The sequence below is a fragment of the Echinops telfairi genome, unplaced genomic scaffold, assembly GCF_000313985.2.
Source record: "Echinops telfairi isolate 266 unplaced genomic scaffold, ASM31398v2 ScPeMD7_1713;HRSCAF=2227, whole genome shotgun sequence".
NCBI classification, from domain to species: domain Eukaryota; kingdom Metazoa; phylum Chordata; class Mammalia; order Afrosoricida; family Tenrecidae; genus Echinops; species Echinops telfairi.
This window is the reverse complement of record NW_022105611.1, coordinates 19,939,510-19,958,935: the sequence shown is the minus strand read 5'-3', so window position 1 is coordinate 19,958,935 and position 19,426 is coordinate 19,939,510. Positions and strand designations below refer to the sequence as shown.

General features: G+C 36.3%; 1 protein-coding gene across 2 annotated transcripts in view; it reads right to left on the bottom strand.

Annotated features, from left to right (window-relative positions):
* The window catches only part of RAB6A (RAB6A, member RAS oncogene family), a 71,081-nt gene that overhangs the window by 21,696 nt on the left and 29,959 nt on the right, over positions 1–19,426 (bottom strand). Inside the window, exons 2-4 of one of the 2 annotated variants that reach the window (XM_004708812.2) lie at positions 16,765–16,823; positions 4,020–4,073; positions 2,085–2,190 (exon numbers count right to left, since the gene is read on the bottom strand). In XM_004708812.2, the coding sequence (XP_004708869.1) occupies positions 2,085–2,190; positions 4,020–4,073; positions 16,765–16,823 (219 nt within the window). Of the gene's footprint in view, positions 1–1,912; positions 2,019–2,084; positions 2,191–4,019; positions 4,074–16,764; positions 16,824–19,426 lie in introns of both variants that reach the window. The other variant, XM_004708811.2, reaches the window with a different exon arrangement.

Here is a 19,426-nt window from a genome sequence, read left to right as displayed (position 1 = left end):
GTCAGTGATCTAAAGAAATCACAAGGGAAAAATAATCTCAGTGCTCCTTTTATAATTGTTTTAAGTTTTCGATATGATCGAATGAGTGCAATATAGTATATACTTGAAAGAAAAAGAAAAAATCTTTTGTAAGGTAAGGACAGCTATGGCAGATAAGATGGTGTTACATTGACACAAAGCTTTTTTGATTGATCACTTATACATACCAAACATGACAAAGAAAGCATCTCCAGAAGTGTGTCAGCCAGTAAGTTCCAACACATCAAGAGATTTTGTAAACACCTTAAATAGCTTTGAACCCCACTGTTTGCACTGCTTACTTAGTTTGTGATCACTTTAACTTGAGGTTCATTTGTTTAGGTCACCACAACCACAACAAAACCCACCTTTTCTAGGGTGGGATTCTCAGCAGAGCACTTTACCACTTTTTATAGGAGCTAAAGAAAACAAGTTACTAATATTGTTTTAACCACATCTGTGTAAATTTTACAGAAAAATACTCTAGTTTTCACTTGCTTTGGTTAAAGTAAGCACAAACACTTTAAAGCTGCAAAACATGTCAACGCACAATGAACAGACTTAAAAAAAAAAAAAGTAGCACCCCAAAGTGAAGCTGCAAGAAAAGACTGCATATAGCACCTACCCAGAAAAATTGTTTTAAATACTCATATGACAAATTTATAACTTCTAATTTGGTCATGTGATTATTGCTAACTACTAGGTTTGACTTTTGATTGAGTAGATATATGCAAAAATGTAGTGATAGTATCATTAGCTCAAATCAACAGTACCTTTATTTTTAATGTCCTAAAAGCTGTCCTTAACATCACTGCCACCAAGTTGAGGATGACTCATAGTGACCCTGTAGGAAAGGGTAGAACTATCCCTGTTTCTGAGGCTAAAACCTTTTATTGTAGTAGAAAGCCCTGTCTTTCCTCCAGAAGCTGTACTATCCTGGTTTTAATATACATTATGGACTATTAAGTGTAATATTACTTAATGTATATAATAAGGCAATTTATGGACATGTTCAATTAGGGAGCATTTTTCTGTCAGTCACTAATGCTTCATGGAAAATTTAGTCACTTAAAATGACAAAGACATTATTCAGTCTTTGGAAAACAAAAAGGAGAAACCACTGCTTACATGGTTTTCTCTAGATTTCTTAGTGAGAGATGAAAACGTAATTTCTTTTCTTTTATTGGGGGCTCGTACAATACTTATCACAATCCATACATACATCCATTGTGTCAAGCACATTTGCACATTTGTTGCCATCATCATTCTCAAAACATCTGCTTTCCACTTGAGCCCCTGGCATCAGCTCCTCATTTTTCCCCTCCCTCTGAAAACATAACTTCTTAGTAACAAAGTTAATCAGTCTTAGTCATGGAGCCCACATATGATTCAAATGAAAATGATTAATAGAGAACTGTACATTATGTTTTCTCAGTCTTCCTCTACAGAAAGAAGATGGTAGGAAGCAGAGAAAAGCTAGTGGGAGTTTTTAATAGCCACAACAGAGGCTTTGAGAAATTTGGCAAGAGGCTTAAATGCAGACTGTTTTATTTTAGAAAAATCTGAGATCAAGTTAAATGAAAAAAGGAAACATTCCTTCTACTAGAATAAAGGAAGGTATGACTTGGTGGTAAAAGGATACTAGCAAGATTTGCAGATAATTCCTGATTGTACTTGAACAAAAATTTCTGGGAGAAAATAATCTAGCACAGTAGAAATTGAGCATGTTAGCACAGATGCCAAAGTAATTATTTCTGACCTGCTGGTCTATAAAGCTTGCTCTTATAAAACTCATTTTTACATGCCAATATGAAAAACAAGCACAAGACAAGAACATGCATGCAGCTAAGCTAAATGTTAAAGAAAATAAGAAAGCATAATTCCCCCCACTCACTTGTGATATCATATACAACAACTGCCACAGTGGAGTCACGAATGTAGCTAGGAATCAAGCTCCTGAACCGTTCTTGACCTGCTGTGTCCCATAATTGCAATCGTACCTAACAACAAAATCAGTCAAACAAGCAAGAAAAATAAGAGAGGTCAACCCATTGCAAAATACCTACTTGTGATATCGTAAACTACTACAGCTGCAGCAGAATCGCGGATGTAACTGGGAATGAGGCTACGGAAACGTTCCTGACCCGCAGTATCCCACAGCTGCAGCCTGATCTGTGGGATGGGAAAAAATAAATAAAAAACCCCCAAAACCCAAAACAAAAACAAAACTTAATATTAAAAAGAAAAAAAAAGAAATCAGGCTTTTAAAAAGGGAAGGGGATGGAGGGATGGAGGTAGAAAGGAGATTCATGCAAGAGGCCAAAGAGGCATGAAAAATAAAAATAACACAAAATTTTCCTTTTCAAAAAGGAGAATTTAAAAATGTTGCTTGCTCAGTCGACACATGACTGAAAAATGACACTGGAAAAGATTTCACATAGACAACATGGTTTCCCTTTCTTCTTCCCTATCACCTCTCTTTAAATCTCTATGCCTTCAAGAGGGTTTTAAAAAGTACTAGTTGGTATTCAAATAGTGAGAATGAGAGAAAAACATAAGTAAATGTCAATAAGCAGCCCAAGTTATTAGAATAAAGGAATTAATGCTTTTCAGAAAGTCTTTCTAAAGCTAAACGGGGTCAAGAACACTTTGAAATAGGGTGTCTGACTATTTTGCTTATATTCCACATACACATTTCTCCCCATTAATCCAACTCGCAGTGACTGTAGGAGTATGAGGACAACAAAGTAAACAAAAAAAGATAAAACATCTTTTTCCTTTTTTATATGCTTTATAGTTTTTATTTTCTTCCAAACCTTAGACTGAAGATGTTCAATTTACCATCTGCTTCTCTGGTGCCTCTTGGGCAAAACATCTTTCTGCAACTCTACATGAAATAATTACTTTTTTTCCTTAAAATTAAAATACGGATTTTATTAATATCAAATCAGAGAAGAGGTGGGGGTTTTTTTTTGGGGGGGGGGTTTATTAACTACCACGAAGTAATTGCTTTTTTACTTCATCAAAATGGGAGGAAAAAACACTGAAATCAATAAGGTGACCAGATTTTAACATTGGTAAAGCAAGACAAAAGCGGGACACCATTGATAAAACTCATATCCTGGCAAAATAGTCACATGGCAGCTGAAAACGTATACCCTAGCTTGTCATGCATTCTTTCCAAAAATCGGGACTTTTTAAAAACGCCGCGGGATGCAGGAAAAATTGTTAAAATCGGGACTGTCTCGTCAAAAGCGGGAGTCTGGTCACCTTAGAAATCAAGTATCACATTTTCTTACCATAAAGCAACTTGCCAGCTTTAAAAATTTTTTAAATGACATATTAAATCTAAAACACTAAAGAGAACATATGAAAGAATTAAAACCCACATGTTTAAGAGATACTTGGGTACAGAACCCAAGATTGTGTGTTTAATCTGTAATGGGTCATGAACTAGCCATTTTTCAAAGTATATGGAAATTACTTTGCCATTTAAAAGGATCATTCCAAAGTCAACCAATAAATACATTACTTCTTTCTATTCACAGTTTACATTGGTACACTGTGTATACACTGTATACCAGGAAATAATATCTTACGATTCACAAACTATATAATATTCAAATGAAATATTCCTGAAGCATAACATTAAAAGTTCTTCAACAGCTCTAATTTCTTCAGAAAATAACCCTTTAATTATCTCTTTACCCAATGTATTATCACGTTCCCAAATCAAGAAGACAAAATTCGTCTAAGAAGACTAGGGCCGTCAGAATTTGGAAACAATCTGGTTTTCTCTTTCCTTTGAATTTCACTTGGAGATAAGAAGTCAAAAATAAAATGTTCTCTGGACTCTGTAACAACATTTTACCTAGAAGCCTATAAACTTACTTTGATAACTTTGCTAATTACTTCTTACTATGATAACCACTAATTACCTCTTATATCAGAGTTTTCTACTTGAGTGTTACAGAAAATTCCACTCTAAAATTATTACTTACTGTTCGATCTTCCAAGTACATTGTTTTTGATAAAAAGTCAATGCCAATTGTTGCCTGAAAAAGAAAACAAAGCAAAGATGTTAACAAATATTAATATTTTAACCTCCCTTGCAGTCTAATTATGTCAGTAATTTTGTACCGAAAGCAGTACATTGCTTTGCATAAAATTTGTTGTTTTGTATTGTAGGTCTGTAATTCTTAAGAAAGTACTCATTCTTCCCCCGAGGCTGCTCCGGCTATCGTGGCCAGGTTTGCCCCCACAAGGACCATGAAGCGGGCTGAGGTGAGCAATGCTACCATGGAAAAAAAAAGAAAGTACTCATTTTAATCTCTCTAGTAGACATTCCAGGCATGATAAATTTAATACATAAAATCATAAATTATAATATAATAAATATAAAAATAACATTTTTTCAATAATGTAATCAAATAAAAAACACTGCAATTTTTCAAAAAGGGCGCAACATTAAGGGTGCATTCAAGAAAAATCTTGAGTGTGAAAAATTGTGAAACACGGGACTGCACAAAGTCCGATGTCACAATCAGGACAATGGAACCTGGTTTCCTTTCGTATTCTCTTTCCATTGCCATTTTGCTTTGAGCAACAAACCACACACATCCTTGTAGGTGCTCACATTTTTCGGTTGGTGGAATATAGTCCATGAAGTGACGACCAGTCAGGCGTTCTGGGTTGACAAAGTCAACAGCGCGACGTCCAGGTCTATTCACAGCCATTGATGGTGTGTGGTGGTTCACAAAGATCCTTTCAGCAACTTTCCAAATGAAGTCAGAATGAACCAAAGGCTTGTCACTCTTTGCTCTGTGCAAAATGTAGGCATTCCACAGCATTGCTCGAGAAGATACCTGAAGATCTTCTTGTAGTATTTCGTTTGCTGTGCCCACATTGCTGGGTAGACTGTAAGTGCTTGGTCGGCTGTGTCAACATCTCCCGTGGTTTTATGTAATCTATCACTACTTGTGGCTTCATGACTTCTTTCCCACCTTTCATGCATACCATAACAGTTGAGGTATTATGAACTGTACTCATTAGGCACACATCTCTCTTGTCACATGATCGCAGTGCCATCGTCTTGCCTCTCTGCCAGGCAACCATTTCTCCAGTTTTTAGCTTCTTCTTGCCAAACATCGCTGGCATGTCACGCCGGTTAGCCCTGATGGTTCCATAGGAATAGGTTTTGTTTTTTATAAGAAACTCAAAGTTCAGGGGATGTATAAAAGTTGTCAGTTGTAACGCATTAGCCCTGATTTAGCCCTGATTTAGCAATGACTCAATGAGTGTTAGAACAGATGTTGCCATTCCATAGTCGCTGTACTTTGGATTGAATTTTGTGCCTTTTCCACTGTGTATGACCGAATTCCAAATGTAGCCAGTTGACGATTCATAGAGCATATAGGATTTTATGCCAAATCGTGCTTTCTTTGATGCAATGCATTGTATCCAGCTGAGCCGTCCTTTATAGGCCACTAGACTTTCATCTATGCTGATATCTTTCTGGCACATAGGTCTGCTGAAAATTCTTTCCAATCATTTGCGATACTTCCCAAATTTTCTTTAGTTTTGGTGCAGGATGTGTACTTTCATCAAATTCTTCATTGTGAAGTGAAAAAATGTCATAATCAGGGAAAGTCTGTATTCTGACATAATGGTGGCCAAAAAATGGAGCTGCAAGTAATTCATTGGTGGTCCAATACCATTTCCACAGGGGTTTCCCCACCACTCCCTGAAGTATTATTCCGCCCAGACATTTCCAAATGTCATCTTCGGTCACTGGTTCCCACTTCCTGCTTCTTGAAAACTTATGAAACATAGTAGCAGATTGTTGCTCTTTGTACTGGTTTGTCTCCATAACAATTTTTCAATGACCTCATCGGTCAGAAATAATTGTAGGTAGGACAAAGTGTTGTTGGGGTCAACGTCTACTTTCATACCAAGTGCTCCAGTAAACGGGAATCTTGGGGGGGGCTGCTTGATCCATACCGCAGACAACAGAGCACCAAGTTCGCACATCGCTGAGCTCAGGTGCAGAATCGTCACTGTCATCACTAATCTGATCAGTGTTCAGCGTTGGATGATGAATTTCCCCATGAACCGCTATCACTCAATTCTGTGAGTAATTCTAAGTCATTGTCTTTGTCATTTATCTGATCTAAAACTCCTTTTTGCTAAAGTGGCACTTTTTTGATGCCATGGACAAAAAATTTTCCAAATGGCAGTAAAAGGGCAGGCAGGGCCCTGGAGACTGATCTAGGGTCAAATCTGAGGTGATTTGCTTGGATACAATGTAATCCTCACAAGTTACAGTGTGTGTGTGTGGGGGGGGGGTGGTGATGAGGGTGGTGTGTGTGTGTGTGTGTCTTTTAGACTTGCAGTTTTTAATTTCCCGCCCAGTTCCACCCCCGTGCGGTGACATTGCCCACAGAGAACGGATCAGAAGGGACGAGGAAGTCAGATCGCAGTGTAATCTCTGCAGTGTAACCCCGAGTGTGGTTTGGGGTTACCGCTTCTGACAGTTAACATTTACCCCGAGCCCCACTAGGGATTACCGACAGGGAGGTTAATGGTGGTCAGCAGTTTAGGGTTAAAATGGAAATTAAGTATGAAGAAACATAAAAATACATCAAGGTAAGAAAGAACAAAATTTTTAGTCATAATGGCTTCCCATCTATTGAACACCTACTTTGTGTTAGTGACTGTTCTAGGGCCTTCACATAACCATCTTTATTCCTATCTTATTTGGAGGGACCAATCCCTGGAGAAGGACATCATGCTTGGTAAAGCCGAGAACCAGAGAAAACACTAAGACTCAAGATGATTCAACACAGTGGCTGCAACAATTAGCCCAAACATAAAAACATTGTGAGGATGGTGTAAGACAAGGCAGTTGTACATATTTTTGTCATTTTAGTACATATGGTTGCTATGACAACATCTAATAACAAAAACCTTTGTATATCACTCCAAGACAACCATCATCATCCCAACTTTTAACGGGATAAAAAACAGGAATAAGAAATTTGAAATTCATTGATGCCAACTAACTGGTCTAATATCAGCCATACAACTTTTGTTTGTACATTTGAGATTGCATATGACCAAAGTTTTGGGGTTTTTTTTTTTCAGTAAGATGATTTTTTAAAAATTAATTTTCTTTTTCATTTATTTTTGAGAATATACACAGCAGAATACATTCGCTGAACACTTTCTATATGTATAATTCAGTTATATAGATTACATTCTTCGAGCCAGGCAAAAATTCTCTCCATTTCTGAGTTATCCTTCCCCAATAACATAATTGATCCCATAGAAGTAGATTTTAAAAGAGCACAGTGGTCAAGGCAGACACCTTACCTGTTAGGCTAAACGATTGTTTGGCTTTAAGAAGACTTCAAAGAATATTTTTGTTTAAGGTTTAAGGATTATTTGGTTTAAGGTTTAAACATTATCATAGTTTCAAGGGTTCACTCATCCTCCATGATTGCAGAAAACAGAAATTCATGAAAATTTGAAATTGTTTCACATTTCCTCCCTTTTGAGCAGGATTCCTCTCTGGAATCTTTGGTCAAAATGTTCGCTAATGTTAGCCAGGCACAATCCAGTTCTTTTAGTGTCATAGCCAAAAAAAAAAAGGAATTGTTCATGGAGGCAATTAACCATATACTCCTTTAATCCCTAATTCCTGACTCTCCTTCCAATGCTCGATGAATAGACCAATTATTGTGCCATTGATAGCCACTGGCAAGTTTTTAAGAACTGAAGCGTTGTGCAATGAATGAGGTGGAATATAAGCCCTAAACATGTTAGTAGACCACTCTCCCATGAAACCATAATACTAAACCTCCAAGGCTGGTTATACACAAGCACCCTGAGTAGTGTTGTCGTGAGAGGGAAAAATCAAAAAGCATTACAAGGGTTCCAGTTCAACAAATTTTTTGTTCTCTTAATTCAAGGTTATGAACAGATGCTCCTAAACATCTAAAACCAAACTCTTAACCCCCTTTGAAAAACTGTTCCCGTCTCTACTCATTCTTACTTAAGTTAAAGTTAAAATACTACATATTTATATTTCTGCTGGGTAAAAACCTACTAGTCATTCTTGATATTCTTCTCCCTTCCTCACCCTACCTCCTTCTAACAAATCAGCAAATCCTATTGGCTCATGTTCTTACTCCTGTCTACCTTACAGTCTAATCACTACATATAAGCATTTTTTGCTGACCATCTACTTTACCAAGCATGTCCCTATGAGCACTATGACTTGGGGTAGGCATACCTCAGGGCTTTATAGCAGATTTCTCAAAAAGCAATATTGCATCATTTGATATCCTGACTCCTGCTTCCATAGGTGTCAAAGGTAGACACCTTGAGCATAAAGTCCTTGTCAACTTCACTTTTTCTTTTTAATGTTGCTGTTTATTGCCAGTTGTGAGGATTTTTCTTTTTATTGAGGTTAAAATCCATGTTAAAGGCTGTAATCTTTGATCTTCACTAGTCAGAGTCATGTCATCTAACCCGTTATTAATGAGACTTCCTCTTCAAACCTAAAGCTGTGTTATTCAAGCTGCGTTCTTCATATAGTCCAGTTTCTCGGATTATTTGCTCAGAATACAGATTTAGTAAGAATGGCGAAAGGTTATAACCCTGACACACACCTTTCCTAATTTTAAACCACATAGTATCCCCTAGCTCTGTTCAAATGACTGCCTTTGGCGTGGGTTCCACATGAGCACAAGTATTTTGGAATTGCCAGTCTTCACAATGTTATCCCTAATTTATTAGGAATCATATAATTACATGTATAGTCAATGAAACAAAGAAAAACATCTTTCTGATATTCTTTGCTTTCAGCCAAGATTCATCTTATATCAGCAACAATATCCCTCATCCCATGTCCTCTTCTAAATCCAGTTTGAATTTCAGGCAGCTCCCTGCAATCATTTCTGAAATATTTTCAATAAATTTTATGTGTGTAATATTACTAATACTGTTCATAATTTCCATACTGTTGGATCACCCTTTTCTGAAATGAGCATAATATTGGTTTTTTTCTCCAAATGGCCAATTTCTTGCCACAAACAAACTAGCATCATCAGAGCTGCGAAGGATTGTTCACACAGTTCAACTGGTATTCTATCAATTCCGGGAACCTTGTTTGCTGTCAATACCTTCAAGGTGACCTGAACTTCTCCCTTCAACACCATCTATTTCACGACCATATGCTACCTAACGAAATGGTTGAATGTCAACCAATTCTTTTTGATACAGTACTGTGTATCCTTTGCATCTTCTTTTGATGCTTCATCATTCAGTTTGGTGCACAGATTTTTTTCAATATTGAAATTCAAGATTTAATTTTTTTTCTTCGAATTGTTCGGCTAGAGATGTGATTCTTCTCTAGTTTCCTAACCTCACATATATATTTACAACAATAAACAGTTGCTAGTGCTGCATGTATAACAAAATACCTCATGGACTAAGGTTCCATGGTTTCATGGGATATCTCATTATCTTCTTCCTCCCAGTTCATTGCATAGTACCTGGGGTTTTAACAGTTTACAAGTGACACAACTGGCTTCTAGTTGGCTGGAGCAAAAGGAGGAGGAGGAAAAGGTTGGGGAAATGCAATGTATGGCCAATCGTTTTCATGAACAAATGAGACCAGAAAAACTGGGTGATGCCTAGCTACCATTACTAAACATTTTCATCAATGATTCCAGATGAATTCTGATCAAAATAAGAAAATGTGGAACAGATTTTCAAATTCTTATAGACTCCAGAGTTTCTGGAGCCATAGAGACTAGATAAACTATTGAAAGTTGCCTTGAAATATTATTTAAACCTTAACCCCCAAAGACAATGTTTTACATTCTACTTTGATAAATAATGACTGAGGTCTTAAAAGCTGTAAGTAGCCACCCAGGATGTAACTATTGGTCTTTTCCTGTGCAGAGGAATATAGAGTAATGAAAGATCAAAAACACCAGCCTTCTGGTAGCACTTCCTTTGTGAGCCGAGAGTCACCATGGGGAAAGGACCTGGTGTTGCTGTCTGTTTGTGGTGTATCAGGTTGGGGCCCTCCGCCATCCCTAACATCTGCCTTCACTGCACTTGGAATTGCAGTCTCTTCCCACTCATTGGAAAGATGCTCCTGAGAAGATGAAGGTGCTCTAAACTGCACCCATGTGCCTCGGTCTCATGCATCTGTTCACTGATTTGGTCCCTGTGCTCCAGCGAGCTTTTCCTATTCCTAACAGGATCAAATAAAACTTTCTGTCTCCCATTAAAAAAGGAAAGAAAAATATACATAGAGACAATTAGTGCACACAAATATTAATCTCCTTAACTCTGAGACCAGAATTAGATGGTGCTCAGCTACCCCTCCAACTGTTCTGAAAAGGAGCACATCAGGAAGTCTTGGGGAGAAGCGAAGAAGAATGTAGAACAAAATTCAAAATCATAAAAAGAAAAAACTTACTAGTTTCATGGAAACTAACAGAACCCCCCCCCCGCCCCAAGATTAAGACCTTTATTCTCCCTTTAGGTCACAAACTAAACAAATGATAGAATAATCAACTATTTGAGTTCAAAAAGACAATATTTACCAAAGGAAAAAAGTCAGAAGGGTTAGGAAACATAAAACACAGCGAAGTAATAGGATGTGATGTTACACTGCAAAAATTGCAGTGGATAAAATGAAACAAAATGTGTATGAATTATTGAATGGAAAACTGTTCTGCTTTGTAATCCTCCACCCAATTCACAAAAAGTTAAAAAAAATAAAGAAAATGGAAAATTTCCAAATTTTATATAGCACTTTTTTATATTGTTTGGTGCTGTCACTTAATTCCAACTCAAAGTGACACTGTAAGAACATAACTATGCCATAGGGTTTTCTAAGTAGAGATCTTTATGGAAGAAGAATGGCAGGTCTTTTCTCCTGCAGACCTGCCTATGGTGGGAGTGCTCAATACGTCAATCACGATCTACTTGTCAATCGCAAATGTAGTGTGGGTAGATCACATGGCATTAAAAGAATAGACGTAAGCCTATCATCAATCCCGTCACTTAACTGACATACAGTGCAACCAATCAGATGCAATCTTAGGTGTCAAACGAATGTGCAAACAACTGAGCTAAGTGTAGCAAAACTGACAAGCTAAGTTATCGACAATTTTTAGACCTTGGTTTTTTTTTTCTCTTAAATATAAGAAAGGGTATTAAAATGAGTGGGGGAGCTGGACCAAGTAAGAAGACAGAAACGTATCACTTTCATACGGAATGGGAGATTTTGACACCACAAGCCCGCATTCAGCTGAAGTCCAAAGCGCATGCAGTTCTGGAACTTACTCGCAGAGGGAAAGTACCCAAACATGAGAAAATGTGCTACCTCCTTGACTGCATTCTTTGGCTCTACTTATTTGTATGAGTCAACCTTTTCCCACATAAAGATCATTAAGTGCAAGTACCATTCCACCATGTCTGGTGATCATTTGGAAGTGTACTCGAGGCTGGCTGTGTCAGCAGCTACTGAAGACTATGCATCCCTGGCTCATTCTCATTCCAATCACTGCAAGTCATCAGAGTAAACTCAGGTAATGACAAAAAATGTACATAGTTAATTGTGTTGTGTTGTGCAATACGGACTCATGTGGTTATGCAAGGTACATAAACATACATTGTACACATAATTCTCAAAACATTTATGAATAAATGTAATAAAAATGTTTTGCATTTTTGTAGTTGGTAGATCATTTTGATTTGATCATTTTATAAGTAGCTCGCATGCTGAAAAAGTGTGGGCACTCTGGCCTATGGGCTCAAATTGCTGACTTTACAATTAACAGCTGAATGTTTAACTACTGTGCCACCAGGGCTCTTTAAATTTTATAAAAACTTTGAATTGATTTTTATAGTATACAATTCAAATGTGGTAACATTTACCTTATACCAGTGGTTCTCAACCTTCCTAATGCCGCGACCCTTTAATATAGTTCCCCATGTTGTGGTGAGTGACCCCCCCAACCATAAAATTATTTTCATTGCTATTTCATAACTTTAATTTTGCTAATGTTATGAATTGGGTGACCCCTGTGAAAGGGGTTGAGACCCACAGGTTGAGAACCACAGCCCTATACAATTCAATGCCTAATCATAGGCCATGAAGACATATAGCTATGTTTTCTTCTAAGAGTTCTACAATTTTAGTTCTTACATCTAACTTGTTGATCCATTTTTAAGAAGTTTCTGTATGTAGTAAAATAAACTTCATTCTTTTGTTATGGAGACGCAGTCATTCCAATACCGTTTGTTAAAAAAATTGCTCTTTCTCCATTGCAACATCTTGACTACCTTGCCAAAAATCAGTTATAAGCATAAATATGTTTATTTCTAGACTCGTAATTCTATTCCAATTATATGTCTACTCTTATACAAGTACTAAATAACATTGATTGCTGTAGCTTTGTAGTAAGATCTGTGATTTGGCTGCCGCTTGTGTTTCTATATTAAGACTTATCAATTTCTACAAAGAATTCAGTTGGAATTTTTACAGGAACTCCATAAAACCTATATATCAATTTGTGGGGAAAAAAAATTTGTGAAGTAGTCATTTTTTCAATATTAATTCTTTCAATCCATAAATTGAGGATCTTGTTTCATTTACTTAGTTCTTTCAATTCCTTTCAATGACACTGTATAATTTCCAGTACAAAAGTCCTAAACTTCAGTGCAAATATTTCATACTTTTTTAACTTATCCTTAGGTATACTACTCCTTTTGATATGATTTTAAATTACATTAGCTTTTGAATTTCCATTTTAATTGTACATTACTAATATTAAAAATTCAATTTATTTTTGTATATTGATCCCATATCCTTATTTCTAATATATTTTTTGTGTAGATGCCTTATGATTTTCCATATACTAGCTCATGTCATGTGCAAATTGTTTTACTTTTACTTTTCTAATCTGGATGGGATTTCTTTTTTTCTTTTCCCTCCAAATGGCCTCTAGAACCTCTAGTGTAAGACTGAATAAACAATGAGAACAGACAGATAATGTTCTAGATTTTAAGAAGAATCTGTCTTACTCAATCCTAGTATAACAGAAATACCACAGTAGAAGCGTTAACAAATTTATTTTCTCACAGCTTAGGTAGCTAGAAGTCTGAATTCCTGACAACAGAGTAGGAAAGGTTCTGGGGGAAGAATCTTTGTCTCAGCTTCTCAAGCCACTAGTTCTTAAAGTTCCTGGGCAGACAGACTAGTCTGTCTGCATCATCTTCAGATAATGTCTGCAGTGCCACGTCTGCTCTTTTGTTTGTTTTCTTTTTTATTATTTTTTTTAAGTCTGCTCTTTTGTATCTCAAAAATCTCACACCCTATACTGTTAAGACCTGATTAACATTAACAAAGATAAATCTGTTCCAAACAGGATTTATAGCGTGTTATTTGGGGGGGACACGCACACAACTCAATGCATAATAGAAAGAATTCAGTCTTTCAATGCAAATTATTATGGTAGCTCTAGATTTTTCACAGTTGCTGAAGAAATGGCATGGGGACCATGTCTGACCTCCTTCTTCTTTATCCACACTTAAAATCCAACATCCCTCCCATAGCACTCTACTTTTCTACTGTGTTCACTAATCCATTCAGTTGTATAAACAATACTCATTATTGTGGGTTTATTAGGAAAGTTAACAGGTCACAAGTGAAGATTAAGGATACAGTCCATCTTCTTAGCCATGACAGTAAGCTTGTCTTTCTCTGATCTTCTGCCTCTCACCTACACAGTCACTTGGCCTTTGCCCTGCTTCTGCTGCTGATAAATACCCTAAGGTCAGCCCACTCTGCAAGCCAGCATCCTGCCCAATTTTTTTATATCATTTTATTGGGAGCTCTTACAGCAATTACAACAATCGATATATCAATTGTATCAAGCACATTTATACATATTTGGCCATCAACATTTTCAAAACATTTTCTTTCTACTTGAGCCCTTGGTAACAGCTCCTCTTCCCCAAACACCCCACCCTCATGAACCCTTTATAAATTATAATTATTTTCTTATCTTACACCATCTGCTGTCTCCCTCCATGTTTCTGTTTTCGTCCTCCTGGGGTGAAGTAGCTTTATGTTGATCATTGCGATCGGTTTGCCCTTTCTCCCACCTCCCCCCTGCTCTCATGGTATCACCATTCTCATTACTGTACCTGAGGGGTTTATCAGTCCTGGATGTCGTGTGTCGTGTGTCGAGAGCTCTTATTTGTACCAGTGTAAATGTTCTGGTCTAGCCAGATTTGTAAGGTAGAGCTGAAGTCATGATGGGGTGGGGGTGGCATTAAAGAACTAGATGAATGTTGTATGTTTTATAGGCGCTATGCTGCACCCTGGCTGACTTGTCCCTTCCTTGTGACCCTTCTGTGAGGGGTGTCCTATTGTCTACAAATGGGCTTTGGTCTCTAGAGACTCTGGTCCCCACTCATTGGCATTGATATGATCATTTCTTTTGGGTCTTCTGATGCCTGATACCTGATCCTGTTGACACCTCATGATCACACAAGCTGGTGTGCTTCTTCCATGTGGGCTTTGTTGTTTCTCTACTAGATGGCCACTTGTTTATCTTCAAGGCGTTAAGACCCCAGACATCTTTTAATACCCAGCACCATCAGCTTTCTTTGCTACATTTGCTTATGTACCCATTTTGTCTTCAGCGATCATGTCAGGTACATCCTGCCCAAAAGAACTCAGCTTTATTTTTTCCATAGACTGGGAAACCCTTTGCTCTTTAATGGTCTAAGTGTGGCTCCTCTGCTGTCTCATGGTCTTGGTACTATAGCCTCTAATGTCCCCATCACTTCAGGCAGGGAAACTCAGCATGCAGTCAGCTGGTAGCCCCTCTATTAATGGGATTCCCTGTTCTTAATTCTAAGATCTTTCACTTGTATATCCCTTGAGATAGCAAAACTGACTATGAGTTAAGAGTCCTATATACCTTATTTGTATGTTCTACCCAATCACTGGGTTACAAAGACTATAGATACAAGAGGCATAGCCAATAATCTCACTTTACTGAAGATGCCATCTATTGTGCTGAGGAAGATTCCTTCTACTCACAATACATTGAGTGTTTTTATCATGAAAAAATGCTGGGTTCTGTCAACTACTGTTTTTACATCTATTGAGATAATAATAGGTATTATTCTATTCATATGATGTATTACATTGCTTAATGTAATGCATTATGTTGACACCTTTGATTAACTTTCATATGTTGAGCAACTTTAAATTCATGGGATAAAAATTACTGATAATAGTGTATATACCAAGGGCTTAAGTAGAAAGCAAATGTTTTGAGAATGATGATGGCAACAAATGTACACGTGCTTGACACAATGAATGGATGTATGGATTGTGATCAGAGCTGTACGAGCCCCCAATAAAATGATTAAAAGAAAACCCAAGCAAACAAGAAGAAAATAATATAAAGACAAAGAGCAAGAAAGAAGAAAATAAAGAGTTGTACGAGCCAATAAAATGATTTTAAAAAGAAAAGAAAAAAGTAAGTATCAAAAAAGATGGAAAACCAATAGTAAGCAAGAAAAGCTTAAACCTAGAATAACATCGGTCAGTGTAAGACATGAAAAAAAAAAAATTTATAAATTATCAATGGTGGGAAGGAAAAAACTAAGGAGCTGATACCAAGGGTTCAAGTAGAAAGAAAACGTTTTGAAAATGATGATGTATGTATACATGGATGGATGGATGGATTGTGAGAAGAGCTGTACACACCCCCAATAAAATGATTTTTTTTAAAACTACAAAAAAAGTGTATGTAATACTTTTTGCGTGTTGCTGGACTCAGAATGCTAGTACTTCGTTGAGGACTTGTTTGTATTTGTATACACATATATTTACATGCATTATATGCACATTTATATTTATAAAACATTGTTGTATAGATTTTTTAATTCCATTTGATGTCTCTTTTGTCTGATATTGTTATTAGGGTAATATGGTCTGCTTTCATAAAGACTAGAGCCAAGAAAACCCTATGAGGCAGTATGAGTTCCTGGCTTTTGTGTGCTTTCTCAGTTTAATTTGCTCCTTTTTTCCCTTAAGATAGGAAGGCTAGATTATTGATTTGAGGTCTGTCTTCATTTTATAAGAATTTACTGCTATAAATTTCCTTCTAGTAGTGCTTCAGCTACATTCTCTAGCTTTATTTAGTATGCTTGTATTTTTATTTTTATTTGTCTCAAAGTATCTGATGATTTCCCTTGCAATTTTTATTGGACCTATGATAATTTCGTAGCATGTAATGTTTAACTGCAACATATTTGTGAATTTTCCAAACTTATTTACTATACCTTCAATTTCATCATTCATTCCTGATTTCAACTTTATATATGTATATATATATTTTTAAAAATCACAAAAACCTATATTTGAATGAAAGCTCTAAAAAATTAAATACTTACTAACTTCATCTCAGATGGTATCAGAAATAATTTTTTATGCATTTTGGGATAGGAAGCCAAGAATTCAAATGAGAAGATATAAATTTTATGTAGTATTTAACAGATAACAAAAAGTACTTTTACACCCATGACTGCATGAGAATAAATGAACTAAAAAGAAAATAAATGAACTTTTAAAAAACACCGTGAATATTGTTTAGAACATAAAATAGAGACAATTAATAAGGTAGCAAAACAAAATACCTGATAGGTGTTGTCAAAACTGTCATACATGAATCTGGTGATCAACGATGTCTTTCCAACTGAATGAAAAGAAAATAAGAGGTTCAGTCAATAAATACACTTCATTGTCTTATCAAATAATTCTTCCACTAAGAATTACAATTGACGAGGGGAGGCGGGGTTGTAAAAGGGAGTCAATGCCAGGAGTTCATGGAGGAAAGGAATGTTTTGAAACTGAGCATGGTAGTAATTGTACAATACTGCTTGATGTGAATGAACTATTGAATAATAAAGAAATCTGTATTAACTCCCAACAAAATTATTTTTTTGGGGGGGGAACATATTGAAAAGAGAGGAGGGGGGCAAAGAATTACAATTAAATTAATTTGAAAGATCTGCAAAGGTTCCATTAATAAAAAGTCACATGGTCCTGAGTTTGTCACTTGTCTTTAATAACCAATATGCTCTCAAATTATGGATATCGATAAAGGATATTTATTTAAAAGCTGAGGAGTGTGAAAAAACAAGATGAAGGAAAACAACCAAGCAAGCACACAGACATTACCAATTCACAAAAGGCCAAGCAGATTTATCTCTGCTTTCAGTAAAAAAGCAGTAACTGATGTTGAAAGGATTAAGCAGGTTTTTATCTGTTGTTCACTAAATGTGAATTTAAATTAAAACTTAAGTTCAGTCAACTCAACTACCTTCTAGGACAAAACTATCCATTAAAGAACCAGAAAAAATACTCTATCTGTACTGATTATATCCAGTATACAGTATAAAAATTACTAGATATAGGAAGAAAAACACTGTAATTAATACTAGAAAGAATAGTCAATAAAAATGGGTTCTGAGATTACCTTCACTGCAGTTAACAAGGATTTCAAGAAACCACTATAAATATATTCAAAGACTTACAAGAAGATAAACATGTAAAAAATTAATAGAAGGGAAATCTAGCAGAGAAACAGAAATGAGTAAGGACTCAAATGTAAACGTGAGGATTATTGTAGTAACAGTAACTGTTTAGATTTAACACAGACTGGAAATAGCAAAATAATTGGTACTTCTGAATATAGATGAGTAGAAATTATAAAACGAAGCTCTAAGAGAAAAATTATTAAAGAAAAATGAACCATTTCAATTATTTATAGTGGAATATCAAATAATCTAATATGTCAAATTACAGTTCCAGGAGAATAAGGAAGAAAATATTTATAGAAATAATAGCTGAACATTTCCCAAATATGGTGAGAGGCAAGAACTCATAGATCCAGGAAACTCAAAAAATTCCAAGCAAGATAAATACAAAGAAAATCACAGCTTGGCAAACTTTGAAAACATCCAGGGGGAAAAAAATACACATGAGAATGTAATAGGAAGGGATTATATATAAAGGGGTAGATACAAATCTTCACTTCCCACAGAGAAAAAGTTGCACCACCAAATCCTAAAGCCAATTATACTACTCTTTAAGAATGAGAATGACAAAAATGAGAGAGTTCCTGGACACATACGAAAAAATACAAAAATACAACCTTTAGACCTAGAACTGAACTCACTTACAGTGGCTCAATTTTCTTTCTTTTTGTGTGTGTGTGTGGAGGAGTTTTATTGGTTCAATTCAAGGACAAACTGAGGCAGAGGGAAGAGTTGCACATGGTCTCGGGACATGGGGACAAAGCCACTGGCTCTGTTAGGCCTCTGTCCATGCTTTGATGTTGCTTCTCTTCCATGGATCAGTTCTGATCTCTTATTTCAGGCATCAACGCTTTCCAAATTTTATACCTTATATGTATCAGCATCTTTTCTTTTTTTTTTTTCTTTAGGTATCACCATCTTAAAGATTTTATTGCATCAATAAATCCTACAGAAACATTGCAATTGGTGGTGGCTCAATTTTCGGGTGTATGAATTGAGCTGTAACATGTGGGAAGGAAACACTCCTTTGAATAATAAACCATCTGATGTAAAAAACGTAGCATTTACTCGAAGACAAATTTCAAAAGACAGGAAGGGGTAGAAGAGGAACAATGAAAACATGAAAACACATAAGAAAGGAGCATAAGTGAAATTATACTGTGGAGATAGCAATCAATATGAAACAAAATGTGTATAAAACTGATTTGCTTTATAAACCTTCACCCATTCACACACCAAAAAAATACGTTGAAGAATGTCTTCAGGATGAAGGGAAATGACATCATATAATATAAAAGTAGTTGCCATAACCTTCTTGAATTTAACATCTACATTGAATTTAACATCCTTTCTGAAGTCACTGCTTTGGTTGGATTTTTCTTTAAATTATTTTATTGAGAGCTCGTACATTTCTTATCACAGTCCATACATACATCCACTAAATACACCCGTTGCCCTCATCAATCTCAAAACATTTGCTCTCCACTTTAGCCCTCAATATCATTTGCTCATTTTCCCCCTCCCTTACGCCTCCCCCTCCCTCCTGAACCCTTGATAATTCATAGATTATTATAGATTTGTCATAAGTTACCCTGTCTGACGTCTCCCTCCGCCCTCTTCTCTGCTGTCCATTCCCCAGGGAGGAGGCTATACAGTACTTAGATTCTTGTACTTGGTTCCCCCCTTCTATCCCACATTCCCTTCACCCTCCAGGCCTCGCCCCTCTCACCACTGGTCCTGAAGAAGTCATCTATCCTGG